General features: G+C 41.1%; 1 protein-coding gene across 3 annotated transcripts in view; it reads right to left on the bottom strand.

Annotated features, from left to right (window-relative positions):
- Nucleotides 1-15719, bottom strand: part of tanc1b (tetratricopeptide repeat, ankyrin repeat and coiled-coil containing 1b) — a 198813-nt gene that overhangs the window by 61058 nt on the left and 122036 nt on the right. For all 3 annotated transcript variants that reach the window (XM_052142050.1, XM_052142051.1, XM_052142052.1), the window contains exon 8: nucleotides 9483-9602. In XM_052142050.1, the coding sequence (XP_051998010.1) occupies nucleotides 9483-9602 (120 nt within the window). The remainder of the gene's footprint in view (nucleotides 1-9482; nucleotides 9603-15719) is intronic.

The raw sequence follows: 15719 nt of genomic DNA, 5'->3' as shown, positions 1-15719 counted from the left end.
GTGAACGGCTCTCTTGAGGTCATTCCACAGCATCTGTATTGGGTTAATGTCTGGACACTGACTGGGACACTCCAGAAAGTGGATTTTCTTTTTTTGAAGCCATTCTGTAGTGGATTTATTTCAATGTTTAGGGTCATTGTCCTGCTGTGTAGCCCAACTTCTACTGAGCTTCAGCTGTGCACAGCCACCCTGATATTATCCTGTATGATACCTTAATAAACTTGGGAATACATTGTTCCCTCGATGATGGCAAGCGGTCCATGCCCCAAATCATTATACTCCCTCCACCATTCTTCACCTTTGGGATGATATTTCATGTTGGTATACTGTGCCCTGTTTACATCTTACTGTACAAAGTGCTATCTGATCTCCACAAACAATTCAACCATTGTTTCATCAGTCCACAAAAACATTTTCCAGTTGTGTTTTGGAGTGTTAAAGAGGTCTATGGCAAACATCAGGCACATGGTTTTTGTTGGAATGCAGCAGCTTCCTTCACGATGTCCTGCCATGAACACCATAACTTTTTAATGTTTTCCATATAATAGACTCATGAACAGAGATGTTAACCAGCTCCAATGATTCCTACAAGTCTTTATCTGTCACTCTAGGGCTCTTTTTTACCTCATTGAGCATTCTGCGGTGCACCCTTTGAGAGTCATCTTGGCGGGACAGCCACTTCTAGTGAGAGTAGCTATAGTACCAAATCATCTCCATTTATAAACAATGTGTCTAACTGTGCACAGATGAATATCAAAGCTCTTCCAGTTACATTTGTAACCCTTTCCAGCCTTATGTAAAAGCAACAATTCTTGATCGTAGGTCTTCTGAGATCTCTTTTTTTGCAAGGCATGGTCCACGTCAGCAGATGCTTCTTGTGAATATTAAACTCAAAATATTTGAGTGATTTTTACAAGTCAAAGTAACTCTAACCCACACTTCTGATCTAGTTTCATTAATTGGATGCCAAGTTTGCCAACCCCTGACTCTAATTAGCTTTTGATGACATCTTTAGCAAACTTTTTCCAAGCAGTTGTTCAGTATTGTAACTTAGATGAAGTTCAAACCAGATTATAAAATAATTTTATACATAAACGCAGGTAATTCCAAAGGGTTCACATACTTTTTCTCACCACTGAGCCTTACTGTACCACTTGAGCTCATGTGAAATGGTACACTGCTGTTGTCTTAACATGTGCGATAAATTATCATAATAATAATAAATTAAATTCTGAGTTAAAAACCATGGGAAAATTTCAAAGCCCTGCAATATAAAACCGCAAGGCATGTAAAACTCCTATTCTTCACACAGCTTTGTGAAAAAGGTTTGGGAATTAAAAAAAACTTTGTATTGGTGAGCTGGCTGTATCAGACCTCGAGATTGAGAGAATGAGTTTAGTGCTGTCCTTCAAACAGAAAACATACACCTGCTTCTGGCTAAATATTCTCTCTCTTGTTCAACCACTGTCTCTCTCTCTCTCTCTCTCTCTCTGTGTTGTCTCACCAGACGTTGACTAACCGCATCTGTCTGTCTCTCTCTCTCTCTCTCTCTCTCTCTCTCTCTCAGTGTTGTCTCACCAGACGTTGACTAACCGCATCTGTCTCTCTGAGCACTCTGAGCATGACTAAATTACAACTAAGGGTGGGAATCGTCAGGCACCTCATGATTCGATTCAATTCAATGTGTCACGATCCAATTCCAAAATGATTCTCAATGCATCTCAATTTTTCAGCATCAGCGCTGTTGCAATAATATTTTGCATGTTAAGGTGGCTCATAGTCAACTTTTGTGTTAAAATGTTGCATAAATGATGTACTAATATAAATCTACTTCCGAAACAGTTGAGCTAGAGTTCCTGCAGCTCAACTAGTAGAGCACGGCGCTAGCAATGCCATGATCATGGGTTAGATTTTAAATGGTAGATAGCGGGTTCTTCTGATTTCTGTTTAGTCAACCAATTTTAGTAATTTATATGCACATAAAGAAATTGTTCATATATTAGGAAGAAGGAAATAACAGTACAGTAGTCCAGCAACCACGGATGGCATGACCACAATAGCAATCACATTTACTCAAAAAATACAGAATCAAACCAATTGTGCATAGTGAATAAGACATTTACTTTAGCGCTTTTACCTTGAAGTTGCACCATATAGCAGAGACGGGCCACTTCTAATAAAATGAATGGGAAATATTAGAATGCACAACTGCAGCCAACGGTCAACGCATGTAGATAGGAAGTCCCGCCTTACAGGCAAAAGTGCCAATCACATTTTAGATAAAGACATCGCCTGACAATCAAATCAAGAACGTGCAATAAAAATTAGCTATAAAAGCTTGGAAATAAACTGAGGTAAAGAAGCACCATTTATGATACCTGTGTTGTCAGATTTCACACCTGATTTGAAATACATTCTTTGATCAAAATCTTGACCAACTGTTTTTGAGATTTTGGTCTTTCTCCATTCAAGTAGATAGGAGCTGCACTTTCATGACTGCAAATAGACTCCCGAGAGCTTTCCAAACATGACCGACAGCAGACTGACTTGCTAGAAAGACTTGGCCAGCGTGAGCCTCAATCTCCTGACAGTTTAAATGGCCTGGCTCGCCTGCTTGGATTGTCGTCATGATTGTGAATCAGAGGAACTGTTGATCCTGATGGTTTTGATTCTGGCTGATGGAATAGACACTTCAGAGGAAGATATTAGATGAGCGCTCGATGGGAAAAAACGATGGATTTTCGTGAGGTTTGTGAATTACATCTGTTTAAACGAGATATCTGCATATTTGCAGACAGCATATAATAGAAGTTTTATTTATATTTGCTTTTTATCAATAGAAAAGTGACAGGGAACTGTTGAGGAGAGATTGTTAAAATGCTTTAGAGGAAGATAAATTAGCATTCCACAGGATGCTGAATTTGTGTGAGGTTGGTTTATTACATCTGTTTAAAAGAGATATGTGCATATTTGCAGACAGTACATGATGTTGGTTTTATTGATATTTGCCTTTTTATTATTAGATAAGGCAGTTAAATGTTAAAGGAAACTGTAGAGGAGAAAGAGTGAGAATGAAACAGGTGAGCATTTCAACATTATGAGCTCAAACGCATCTGCCGCGGTTCTGATATGCGGACCATTTAAATTACATTGTGTTGCACAACGGTCTATTATTGTAGTAACACAATGGCATGCAACCGTAACTGGTCGTTAACATGTCCCAGTCGCTTCACATGCAAGCAGCCGATTCTCAGCACACTCAAATCGGCCAAAGGGGATAATGTATCGCCCGATGCGATATTTAAAAAGTTTGAATATCGGCCAATTTATTGGCCTCTATGTAAATAAATGTAGTATAAGACACTTTCGTTATGTATAAATGGGCTTTTCTCATCAAAGCAACTCTAACCTTCATCATTGTCATTCAGTACATGTCTTGTTTTCAGTGTCTGTAAATGAGAACATGATACAATGTGTCCCACAATTGTGTTTCCTGCCTAAATGCATTTATTTCCTTAAAGGTGCATTTACGTTTTCAAGAGCAAACAATTCAATGATTCAGTGTGGGCCTGCTGATCAGAGGCAGCATAGCTGTGTTTTCTGATAAATCTCTGCTGCTACTGGCTGTGTGATTGAATCAAACTTCTGATTTCTCATTATTCTCTCTCATTATTTATCAGAACGTTCTACAAGGTTGGAATAACACACATACACACAGGCTTCAACAATACAGACATTAGCTCTGTCCTCAGGGTACAAAATAATTTATTTAAGAGTAAGAGAATAAGCGAGAGCGAGAGCGAGAGCGAGAGCGAGAGAGAGAGAGAGAGAGAGAGAGAGCATTCCATGCTATTAAGGGCAAATTTACCCAAGTTGACATTCCTGCAACAATCTGGTGTAAAATCTTTGATAGTATTATAATGCCTATTGCTCTGTACGGATGTGAGGTTTGGGGTCCACTCTGTCTGGCAGATTACTCGAGATGGGACAAACACCAAATCAGATCAGATGCTGGTGTTATGGGGGAGAACAGATCAGATGCTGGTGTTACTGGGGGAGATCAGATCAGATGCTGGTGTTAATGGGGAAGATCAGATCAGATGCTGGTGTTACTGGAGGAGATCAGATCAGATGCTGGTGTTACTGGGGGAGATCAGTTCAGATGCTGGTTTTAATGGGGAAGATCAGATCAGATGCTGGTGTTACTGGGGGAGAACAGATCAGATGCTGGTGTTACTGGAGGAGATCAGATCAAATGCTGGTGTTACTGGGGGAGATCAGATCAGATGCTGGTGTTACTGGGGGAGAACAGATCAGATGCTGGTGTTACTGGGGGAGATCAGATCAGATGCTGGTGTTACTGGGGGAGAACAGATCAGATGCTGGTGTTACTGGGGGAGATCAGATCAGATGCTGGTGTTAATGGGGAAGATCAGATCAGATGCTGGTGTTACTGGAGGAGATCAGATCAGATGCTGGTGTTACTGGAGGAGATCAGATCAGATGCTGGTGTTACTGGGGAGATCAGTTCAGATTCTGGTGTTACTGGGGAGAACAGATCAGATGCTGGTGTTACTGGGGAGATCAGATCAGATGCTGGTGTTACTGGGGAGATCAGATCAGATGCTGGTGTTACTGGGGAGATCAGATCGGATCAGAAGCTGGTGTTACTGGGGAGATCAGATCAGATGCTGGTGTTACTGGGGAGATCAGATCAGATGCTGGTGTTACTGGGGGAGATCAGATCAGATGCTGGTGTTACTGGGGAGATCAGATGCTGGTGTTACTGGAGGAGATCAGATCAGATGCTGTGTTACTGGGGGAGATCAGATGCTGGTGTTACTGGAGGAGATCAGATCAGATGCTGGTGTTACTGGGGGAGATCAGATCAGATGCTGGTGTTACTGGAGGAGATCAGATCAGATGCTGGTGTTACTGGAGGAGATCAGATCAGATGCTGGTGTTACTGGGGGAGATCAGTTCAGATTCTGGTGTTACTGGGGGAGAACAGATCAGATGCTGGTGTTACTGGGGAGATCAGATCAGATGCTGGTGTTACTGGGGGAGATCAGATCAGATGCTGGTGTTACTGGGGGAGATCAGATCAGATGCTGGTGTTACTGGAGAAGATCAGATCAGATGCTGGTGTTACTGGGGGAGATCAGATCAGATCAGATGCTGGTGTTACTGGGGGAGATCAGATCAGATGCTGGTGTTACTGGGGGAGATCAGACCAGATGCTGGTGTTACTGGAGGAGATCAGATCAGATGCTGGTGTTACTGGGGAAGAACAGATCAGATGCTGGTGTTAATGGGGAAGATCAGATCAGATGCTGGTGTTACTGGGGGAGATCAGTTCAGATGCTGGTGTTACTGGGGGAGAACAGATCAGATGCTGGTGTTACTGGGGGAGATCAGATCAGATGCTGGTGTTACTGGGGGAGATCAGATCAGATGCTGGTGTTACTGGGGAGATCAGATCAGATGCTGGTGTTACTGGGGAGATCAGAGCAGATGCTGGTGTTACTGGGGGAGATCAGATCAGATGCTGATGTTACTGGGGGAGATCAGATCAGATGCTGGTGTTACTGTGGGAGAACAGATCAGATGCTGGTGTTACTGGGGGAGATCAGATCAGATGCTGGTGTTACTGGGGGAGATCAGATCAGATGCTGGTGTTAATGGGGAAGATCAGATCAGATGCTGGTGTTACTGGAGGAGATCAGATCAGATGCTGGTGTTACTGGAGGAGATCAGATCAGATGCTGGTGTTACTGGGGGAGATCAGTTCAGATTCTGGTGTTACTGGGGGAGAACAGATCAGATGCTGGTGTTACTGGGGGAGATCAGATCAGATGCTGGTGTTACTGGGGGAGATCAGATCAGATGCTGGTGTTACTGGGGGAGATCAGATCAGATGCTGGTGTTACTGGGGGAGATCAGATCGGATCAGAAGCTGGTGTTACTGGGGGAGATCAGATCAGATGCTGGTGTTACTGGGGGAGATCAGATCAGATGCTGGTGTTACTGGGGGAGATCAGATCAGATGCTGGTGTTACTGGGGGAGATCAGATGCTGGTGTTACTGGAGGAGATCAGATCAGATGCTGTGTTACTGGGGGAGATCAGATGCTGGTGTTACTGGAGGAGATCAGATCAGATGCTGGTGTTACTGGGGGAGATCAGATCAGATGCTGGTGTTACTGGGGGAGATCAGATCAGATGCTGGTGTTACTGGAGAAGATCAGATCAGATGCTTGGTGTTACTGGGGGAGATCAGATCAGATCAGATGCTGGTGTTACTGGGGGAGATCAGATCAGATGCTGGTGTTACTGGGGGAGATCAGACCAGATGCTGGTGTTACTGGGGGAGATCAGATCAGATGCTGGTGTTACTGGGGAAGAACAGATCAGATGCTGGTGTTAATGGGGAAGATCAGATCAGATGCTGGTGTTACTGGGGGAGATCAGTTCAGATGCTGGTGTTACTGGGGAGAACAGATCAGATGCTGGTGTTACTGGGGAGATCAGATCAGATGCTGGTGTTACTGGGGAGATCAGATCAGATGCTGGTGTTACTGGGGAGATCAGATCAGATGCTGGTGTTACTGGGGAGATCAGATGCAGATGCTGGTGTTACTGGGGAGATCAGATCAGATGCTGATGTTACTGGGGGAGATCAGATCAGATGCTGGTGTTACTGTGGGAGAACAGATCAGATGCTGGTGTTACTGGGGGAGATCAGATCAGATGCTGGTGTTACTGGGGGAGATCAGACCAGATGCTGGTGTTACTGGAGGAGATCAGATCAGATGCTGGTGTTACTGGGGAAGAACAGATCAGATGCTGGTGTTAATAGGGAAGATCAGATCAGATGCTGGTGTTACTGGGGGAGATCAGATCAGATGCTGGTGTTACTGGGGGAGATCAGATCAGATGCTGGTGTTACTGGGGAAGATCAGATCAGATGCTGGTGTTACTGGGGAAGATCAGATCAGATGCTGGTGTTACTGGGGGAGATCAGATCAGATGCTGGTGTTACTGGAGGAGATCAGATCAGATGCTGGTGTTACTGGGGGAGGACCATCATGCATCAGTTGCAGCAAAATTCATTTTTGAGCTGCACACCCTCAGAAACAATTACTGCCTTAATGTACTTCATTCACAGTACTTTTATTCTCTTATGTTCATAATGTCGTGTTAAACACTTATTTTATTTTATATTGTATTGTATTGTATAGTGTATATTGTTATTATAGTTTTTATTTTATTTGATTCATTACCTGGCACCTTATTTTAATTCTATCTTTATTGTTATTTGTTACTATTTTATTATTTGTCTTGACATTATTTATTTTGTGTATTAATGCTTTGGCAATATTGTATGTAAACACAATCATGCCAATAAAGTACTTTTAAATTGAAGTTGGCAGGGGTTTCTTAAACTACTAAAGGAGGGAATTCACTAAACAGTTGCTCGCAGTATTTCGGTGCAAAATGCTGCGTTGGCTTTACTAACCACCTGCAATCTAGTTTCAGCAGATGCAATATGCACTTTTGAGTATTTTAATTAAGTCATTATCATATTTTTCTGTGCAAATATGCCTCCTTTCTTTGTAAATTAGGCTCATTAAAGATTGAGCTTTATAAACAAAACTCTGTTATAAGCTATAAGAAACATGCTATTACCGCCTGTGGAAAGCAGGTGGTAAACTTAAGGTGTAAATTGCAAGTTTCATTACAATATGTCTCTTAGAGAAACGGTTTTAATCATAATTTGATGACAGATTATTGCCCTGTGGAATGAGGTAAACACTAGTGACAATTTGTCATCTCTACAACAATCAAGCAAGAATTTCAATCATAAATACTTACATACCCACAACAGGCGAATGTGCTATCTGTGTTTTTACTTGACTACAGCTTCCACAGTTGTATTGAAAACTGTTAAAGTTTACTGTGTGTAACTGATGTTGGTTCAAGGCAGGTGATTTCTCTTTCCCTCGTCAGCACTGTTCAGAATATCGCGGCTGTTTGAATTGCTCCATAGTGCTTTAAAACAGAAAAATCTCATGTATAATCCAAATTTTTTGCATGCATTAGCAATGATATCTAGAGAAGCCCGATTTAATCACGCATGTAAGCCACTCGCTATCCTGTCATCCTGAAACACATGCACGGATAGAGCACAGCGTAACTTCAGAATTCAGTCACCTCACGCACATCCGTGTCCCACATAAGAATCATATTTAGCGCTTATGAAGCAAGATGAATAGCATAAGGTTGCTGCAAAGCTGCATCGCCTGACGGAAATATGTATGGACGTGGCTGGCAAGAGAATTTCAAAACAAAGGTACATCTTAAAAAAAATAAAATGCATTGATGTTTACGCGTTGAATCGATGCATCGAATCATTGGTGATTTGATTGATGGATTGTTACACCCCTAGTGGTTACCAGAAAGTTTTGTGTGCATATAAATTATGGCAGCCGTAATTCCGCAATCAATTATTAAATTATGTTGAGTGTAATAACCAGCATATATCCAGATGTGCGGTGTAGTCAAAGCGCACATTCGGCATGTTAAAGAGATACAGTCCAGATCACGGTGGGCTTGCTGCATCCGCTGATACATAGCACTCAAAACCAGCCCACAAGTTTTGCCAGACACTACTGGAGCTTCAAATGGGACCGGGTTATATGGTCAGAGAAAACAAATATAGAGCTTTTTGGCAGCAACCACCAGAGATGGGTTTGATGCACACAGAGAGGTAGCCATATGGAAAAGTAAATTATGCCCATGGTTAAATATGGTGGTGAATCATTAACAATGTGGGTCTGTTTTCTGCCAAAGGTTCTGGACATCTTGTTCGGATACATGGCATCATGGACTCTATCATATACCAACAGATAAACAATCTAAACCTGACTGCCTCTGCAAAAAAAAGCTTAAAATGGGCCATGGTTGGATCTTCCAGCAGTACAATGATCCAAAACACACATCGAAATCAACAAAAAATGCTTCACTGACAACTAAATCAAGGTTCTGCCATGGCGATCCCAGTCTCCTGACCTGAACCCCATGTTTGAACATTCAGTACTTCACAATGCATGTGATCTGCTCTTAAAGTGCTAAAAACACGCACGAGTGCTGCACGTGCACGGAACAGCCTGTCACCCATTCTGAAGCGCACACAGACCATGTTTATCTGTATTTTATCACAGCCCATTGCAATATTATAATCACATATGACCATATTGCCATTTTGGTGTTATTTTGATTAATTGTGCTGCCCAGAGGATACTTTTTATAAAACGTAATGGCCAAATAAAAAGCACATTCAAATTTTATATCATCAGCCAAATCATAGTGATTATATTGGGAATATTTGATATATCACCAAGCACTAATACAGAGTAGAAATACTCTTCAACCACATAAAAACAAGGGAATGTCTAAGTTGAAAGTGTGGATGCACTGTACCTTTGTCATGTGGCGCTCTGCCGCCAGTGTTGTGCCAGGGCAGACGGATGGACGTCCGCAAGGGGGTGTTTCGCTGTTCATCAAGATAGCTCAGATCCTCCAGCTTAGTGGAGCTCGTTGCTGCACAAAACACAGAGATAAAGAGAAAGAGCTTAGCATTATGGGTAAAATCAACACATGACAATAAGATACTTAGCATCTGCCTTAATTTAATCAAGGTAAATGTTTTGCACCACTAATCACAGGCACCAAATGCAACTACAAAAATTATGACTGTTTTCAAACTGGTTTATCCGAACACTCCACTGTCTTCCATTGATTAGACATACAGAGTTCTGGGGGGTGGTGGATGGGAGTTGTAGCAATGTGTTTCGCTATCCCCTTGTGCGTATTGCGGCACCCGCACTGCTTTGCGGCCACCTTCATCATATCGTGGCCCACTTTGACATAATGCGACACCTTTTCACGGCCAGCCAACTAGTAAAAGTCCTGATTCTCCCGATGGCCAGTCCGCCCATGGTTCCACCCCAAACCCGTGACATTGGCTGAGCCAACGTTACTGTGCCATGCTTAAAACACTTAACTTTGTATGCTCAATTCAAAATTCATTTGATCCGATTTTTAGTACATTCTTAAATACAGCCAACCGTAAACACCTGCTCTGTGCATCACAGAATCTATGTGGCACAGATATATAAAATACATATTTAAAGAAAATATAAGAGGGAAAAGATGCCCATCACAGTGCCCATTGAATTCAAATGTCACTGTCTAAAGTGGTTGTGTTGACCTGAATGAAGCGTGAATGGTTAGACTGACATACTGTAAACATGCAGGGAGAAAAAGATGACATCACCCGAAATGCAAACCATGAGCCGACACCATACCAACTATCATAAAGAATGAATGGGTGAACAGAACCAGGTCACTGAGCAAACACACACACACACACACACACACACACACACACACACACACACACACACACACACACACACACACATATGTTTTGGCATACAGGAAGAACAATCAGATTTCAATAGCAACATGACCTACTTAAATCAAAATTGTTCTGAAAAAGAAACTTGACAACAACTTAAAGGAATAGTTCACCAAAAAAAAATAATTAACTCTTGTTACAAATCCGTATGACTTTTGGTGTGAAAAATTGCAGGTGACAAAATATGCAGCAGGGGTTATGGGGTTTATTAAATTTTGCTTATTAAGTTTGAAAAAATTAAATAATTTAATTCACATTCATTTTAATTTTTTTATTCCTCGTGCGGCCCCACGTTGTATTTTGGCTTTGCTATACACAATAATTTCAATGAATAAAATCTGACTGAATACTGTTCACAGGACTCATTTAAGACTGTCATTTAAGGGTTTAACATCTGGCACACCGAGTCACGTGACAAAACAGCATGCCATTTTTTTTTTCTTTGTAATTTAGCTTTCTTTTATTATATTAGTTTTAGATAGCGATAATAATCCAGGTTTTCATCCACATTATAACTTCTTTTTTACAAAGTAAATAGTGACTGTTAGCTCCTAACGTTCTCTCTAACATCTCTTTATGGGTTCCATGGAAAAAGCCATGTTTGTAATGACATAAGGGAACATGACAACATATTTTTCAGTGAACTATTGATTTAAAAAGTATATCTCTGCCATCCAAAAGTAACGCAATATATCACTTATTCAGAAATAATGCCGAAATTAGCATGCAATTCTTTGTGTCAGCGGCTTCTAATCAGCAGCCATACAGTGACTAATGCAACAGCAACCTGCTTTCTCTGAAAACGACCTGACACTCTCGCATCAAAGCTCTGTGGCTCGTCATGTACCGGTACTCACAGATTGACGTGCAGACAGATGTGTTCAGATGCAGCTGTGGCCAGATTCACCCTATTATAATCTCTCTCCTCCATACACCTCCATGCCCACCCAACGTTTATTCAACTGGTGCACAGTACTCTCTATCAGCTTCACTGCATCGCTGAGCGCATTCTCAAACCATCAGAGAAATAAAGTAGAAGCTCTCCGCCAGGATAAAAGCAACCAGTCTGCAATAAAAAAGACAGAATGGGCGGACAACAAAGATGAAAAGGAGATGGAAGAGATCTCTTTCCTCTCCTACAAAATGAATGATTATTGTTTGGAGTGGGTTGCTGGTGAAGAAATAATGTGCAATCCTCCCAAAGAGAGAGAGAGAGAGAAAGCAGAGTAGACAGAAACCCTAATAAAAATCGAGCTCAACAAGAACAGAAAAGGTGAGTTTGTAAAGAGAGAAGAATGGTGAGCTTTAGGTCACAGAATGAAAAGAGGAGGGAACATTCATTGAAGAGATGGGTGACAGAGGGAGGTGGGATAGGTGTGGAGCGAGCGAGGGTGAGAGAGAGAGAGAGAGAGAGAGAGAGAGAGAGAGAGAGAGAGAGAGAGAACACGCAGTAAACCTACCGCAGCAATTCAGCTGCACCCCTTTCTGACATCAATGAACTGCAGTGACAAATCTTTGTCAAAACAAACTTCCCTTTTCTACCTTTATAATACTGTTGGTCTTCTTTTTTTTGTGATGTATTTATGCTTTAACAATATTGTTTAGACAAACTTAAAATGTTGGCTTGATACAAGCTCTATGCGCAAAGACTGCGCTACATCTTATCCAATTTTCATGGGAGTACAAATTCTATGCATAATTTTCATGCCTAGAAAATAATCAATACAGGTGGGAGTGTTTGCGCTAACTGTGGGTGTAACTGTGGGTTTATTGTATGGTAATGAAGATGTAAAGTAGGCATATGACAGTATTCGGTAATACAGTATTTCACGGTAATTAAAATGCATGCTATTGTTATCGTAGGCACTTCAAAATACTGTAAATAATTTACATAACCTTTCAGCCAAATTGTTTAGATTTTTCTGATCGCACAGTAGATTTATCAATGAATGAATGAATGAATGAAGATTCACAACACTGCGTGTATGTGGCATAAATGACACATGCGAACTCTGATGTAGACAAAACCAACGTGGATGAGAAGCATGGCTGAAGGAGGAACGCAGCCGACCCTTTATCTGCTGTCTTAAAGTGTAAAGTCTTAAGTATAGAAGTATACTGGTATAAAGTATAAATATACAGAGGGATTGCTGGTTGAAGACGGTATTTGTTTGTGTAAAACGTGGCAGAAAATTGGCAGTGAAACACACGAACACCTCCAAAATGTTCGCCCAATTGCAGGACAATCATCCCGTGCAATTCAGCGAAATAAAGTTGTGACAGTGCTTCCAGTAACTTTCTGCCATCGATCGATTTCTTATTTTCACATTTTAAAGAGTTCATGAGGATACACACTACTTGTAAAAGTAAAAGTATATCCTCATGAAAATGTAAATGTAAAGTAAATGGTCCACATGTCTGGATGTTTAAATTGCGGCCCCTTTAAATATAGTTCACAAAACAAAGCATTCTGAACAAACGTTGCCACCTATTTCAACTACGTCAGAGCGTCCTCGAGCATTTAAGGCAGGGCAGCCAGAGCGAATTTTTACGCTCTCGCTGCTTCTGGTGTGAACGTACGGTAAGAGACAACAAGCTATATTATTTGAAAATGGGCAAAGAAAGTGAACTGTTGTTGCCATATGCAGATAATGTGTAGCTTGTTTTTAAGTAGCCGAAGAGTAGTTTGCTAAAGCTCTGCTAGCTACACAGTATGGTCTTGTAGTAACAAATAAAATACAGTTGTAAAGACAGTTCTCAGACATCATACAGAACAGCATCGTTCCTCAGAATAAAAGGGAAAAACATTGTCATGTCTAAAGCCTCAGACCAAAAGACCTCAGACCAAAAGACCTCAGACCAAAAGGCATCAGACCAAAAGGTATCAGACCAAAAGGCATCAGACCAAAAGACATCAGACCAAAAGGCATCAGACCAAAAGTCATCAGACCAAAAGTCATCAGACCAAAGGGCATCAGACCAAAAGTCATCAGACCAAAAGGCATCAGACCAAAAGGCATCAGACCAAAAGACATCAGACCAAAAGGCATCAGACCAAACGTCATCAGACCAAAAGGCATCAGACCAAAAGTCATCAGACCAAAAGTCATCAGACCAAAGGGCATCAGACCAAAATGCATCAGACCAAAAGACATCAGACCAAAAGTCATCAGACCAAAAGGCATCAGACCAAAAGGCATCAGACCAAAATGCATCAGACCAAAAGGCATCAGACCAAAAGGCATCAGACCAAAAGGCATCAGACCAAAAGTCATCAGACCAAAGGGCATCAGACCAAAATGCATCAGACCAAAAGACATCAGACCAAAAGGCATCAGACCAAACGTCATCAGACCAAAAGGCATCAGACCAAACGTCATCAGACCAAAAGGCATCAGACCAAACGTCATCAGACCAAAAGGCATCAGACCAAAAGGCATCAGACCAAAAGGCATCAGACCAAAAGTCATCAGACCAAAAGGCATCAGACCAAAAGTCATCAGACCAAAAGTCATCAGACCAAAAGGCATCAGACCAAAAGGCATCAGACCAAACGTCATCAGACCAAAAGTCATCAGACCAAAGGGCATCAGACCAAAATGCATCAGACCAAAAGGCATCAGACCAAAAGGCATCAGACCAAAAGTCATCAGACCAAAGGGCATCAGACCAAAAGTCATCAGACCAAAGGGCATCAGACCAAAGGGCATCAGACCAAAAGGCATCAGACCAAAAGTCATCAGACCAAAAGGCATCAGACCAAAAGTCATCAGACCAAAGGGCATCAGACCAAAAGTCATCAGACCAAAGGGCATCAGACCAAAATGCATCAGACCAAAAGGCATCAGACCAAAGGGCATCAGACCAAAGGGCATCAGACCAAAAGGCATCAGACCAAAAGGCATCAGACCAAAGGGCATCAGACCAAAGGGCATCAGACCAAAGGGCATCAGACCAAAATGCATCAGACCAAAAGACATCAGACCAAAAGTTTTTTTGTTATTGAGCAACAACTGACTGTAAAGTATAGAAAGGGTAATAAAATACATTTTAATTGAATTAGAATGATGCAATAAAATGTTGTCTACTTAAGTAGCTTACTTTAGAGTGAATGTGCATTTATTCTTAACACGTCAATTAATGCATTTTGCAGACAGCGATTCCATTGGTCAAGCCAACACTGCATATCTGATGTAGAACACACAATGAAGAAGACTGCATATTAACACTCCAGCTGTTTTCAGGTTTGTGTGCCTGGGCTCCAATACAAGTGGCTGATTCCCAGTGAATCACTTCAAAGTGGCAAAGCTGAACCTCGCTGTGAGAGAAATCTAATCAAAACAGCTTTAGTAGCAGACTGGCCCATGACCAGCTCTACAGATTAAGCCCAGTTCCCTGGCTTTTGGTAGACAGACATGCAATCTGCTGTTACTATTGTTTACTTAAATAAAAGTGCCCTTATATTAGTATGCATAACTCAGATTGTCATTTTCTGAATATTCATGAGGTCAAAAGAGTTACGTTAAAAGGGTGATGATTAATTAACACAATTGAATCATTTTAAGGTCAGATGTTTCTTCACTCTGCTGTTGGAGATTGTGCTAATCGATCTTACAAACAAGCTAAGATGTCAGTCAGACCCTCAGGACTGCGTGCCATTTTAATTAATATTGTTAACATACAAACAACGTTTAGACTTGTGTTGTGCTGATACACTATCGACAAAACTGCTTTCCTTTTTCTCACGATACTGTCTTGATATATTTATGCATTTGTCAGATGCTTTAATCCAAAGTGATTTAAAGTGCATTCAAGCTATACATATTTTAAGTAAGTTTGTTCCCCAGGGAATCAAACAGATGCTCCACCAGTTGAGCTACAGGATATTTCAATCATTAGATCCTTGTTTTTAAATTGATTTATGTGTGACTTAATATTTCTTACAGTTATTTACTCAAAGTTGCAAGATGTCTAAATAAGAGCAAACTCTGTTTTTATGAGTCTCCATAAAGGACAAAAAATATTGAAACTAATCATGCAAATTCACTCTCTTGTACGTTTGATGCAGTTTTTATCGCAATCCAATTACACTATTATAATGCATCGCAATGTATTAAATCACAATATGTCTATTGTGATTCTTTAAAATTCAGTTGCTGCTTCCGTGTCTGCAGTCCAAGTGAGAAACGAGCCAAATCAAACACTCAAATCAAAAACATAATAAAAAAATGCTCTCT

Source organism: Xyrauchen texanus, chromosome 14 (assembly GCF_025860055.1).
Source record: "Xyrauchen texanus isolate HMW12.3.18 chromosome 14, RBS_HiC_50CHRs, whole genome shotgun sequence".
In the NCBI taxonomy this organism is placed as follows: Eukaryota; Metazoa; Chordata; class Actinopteri; order Cypriniformes; family Catostomidae; genus Xyrauchen; species Xyrauchen texanus.
The sequence above is the reverse complement of the archived record's forward strand: the minus strand, read 5'-3'. Positions and strand labels throughout refer to the sequence as shown.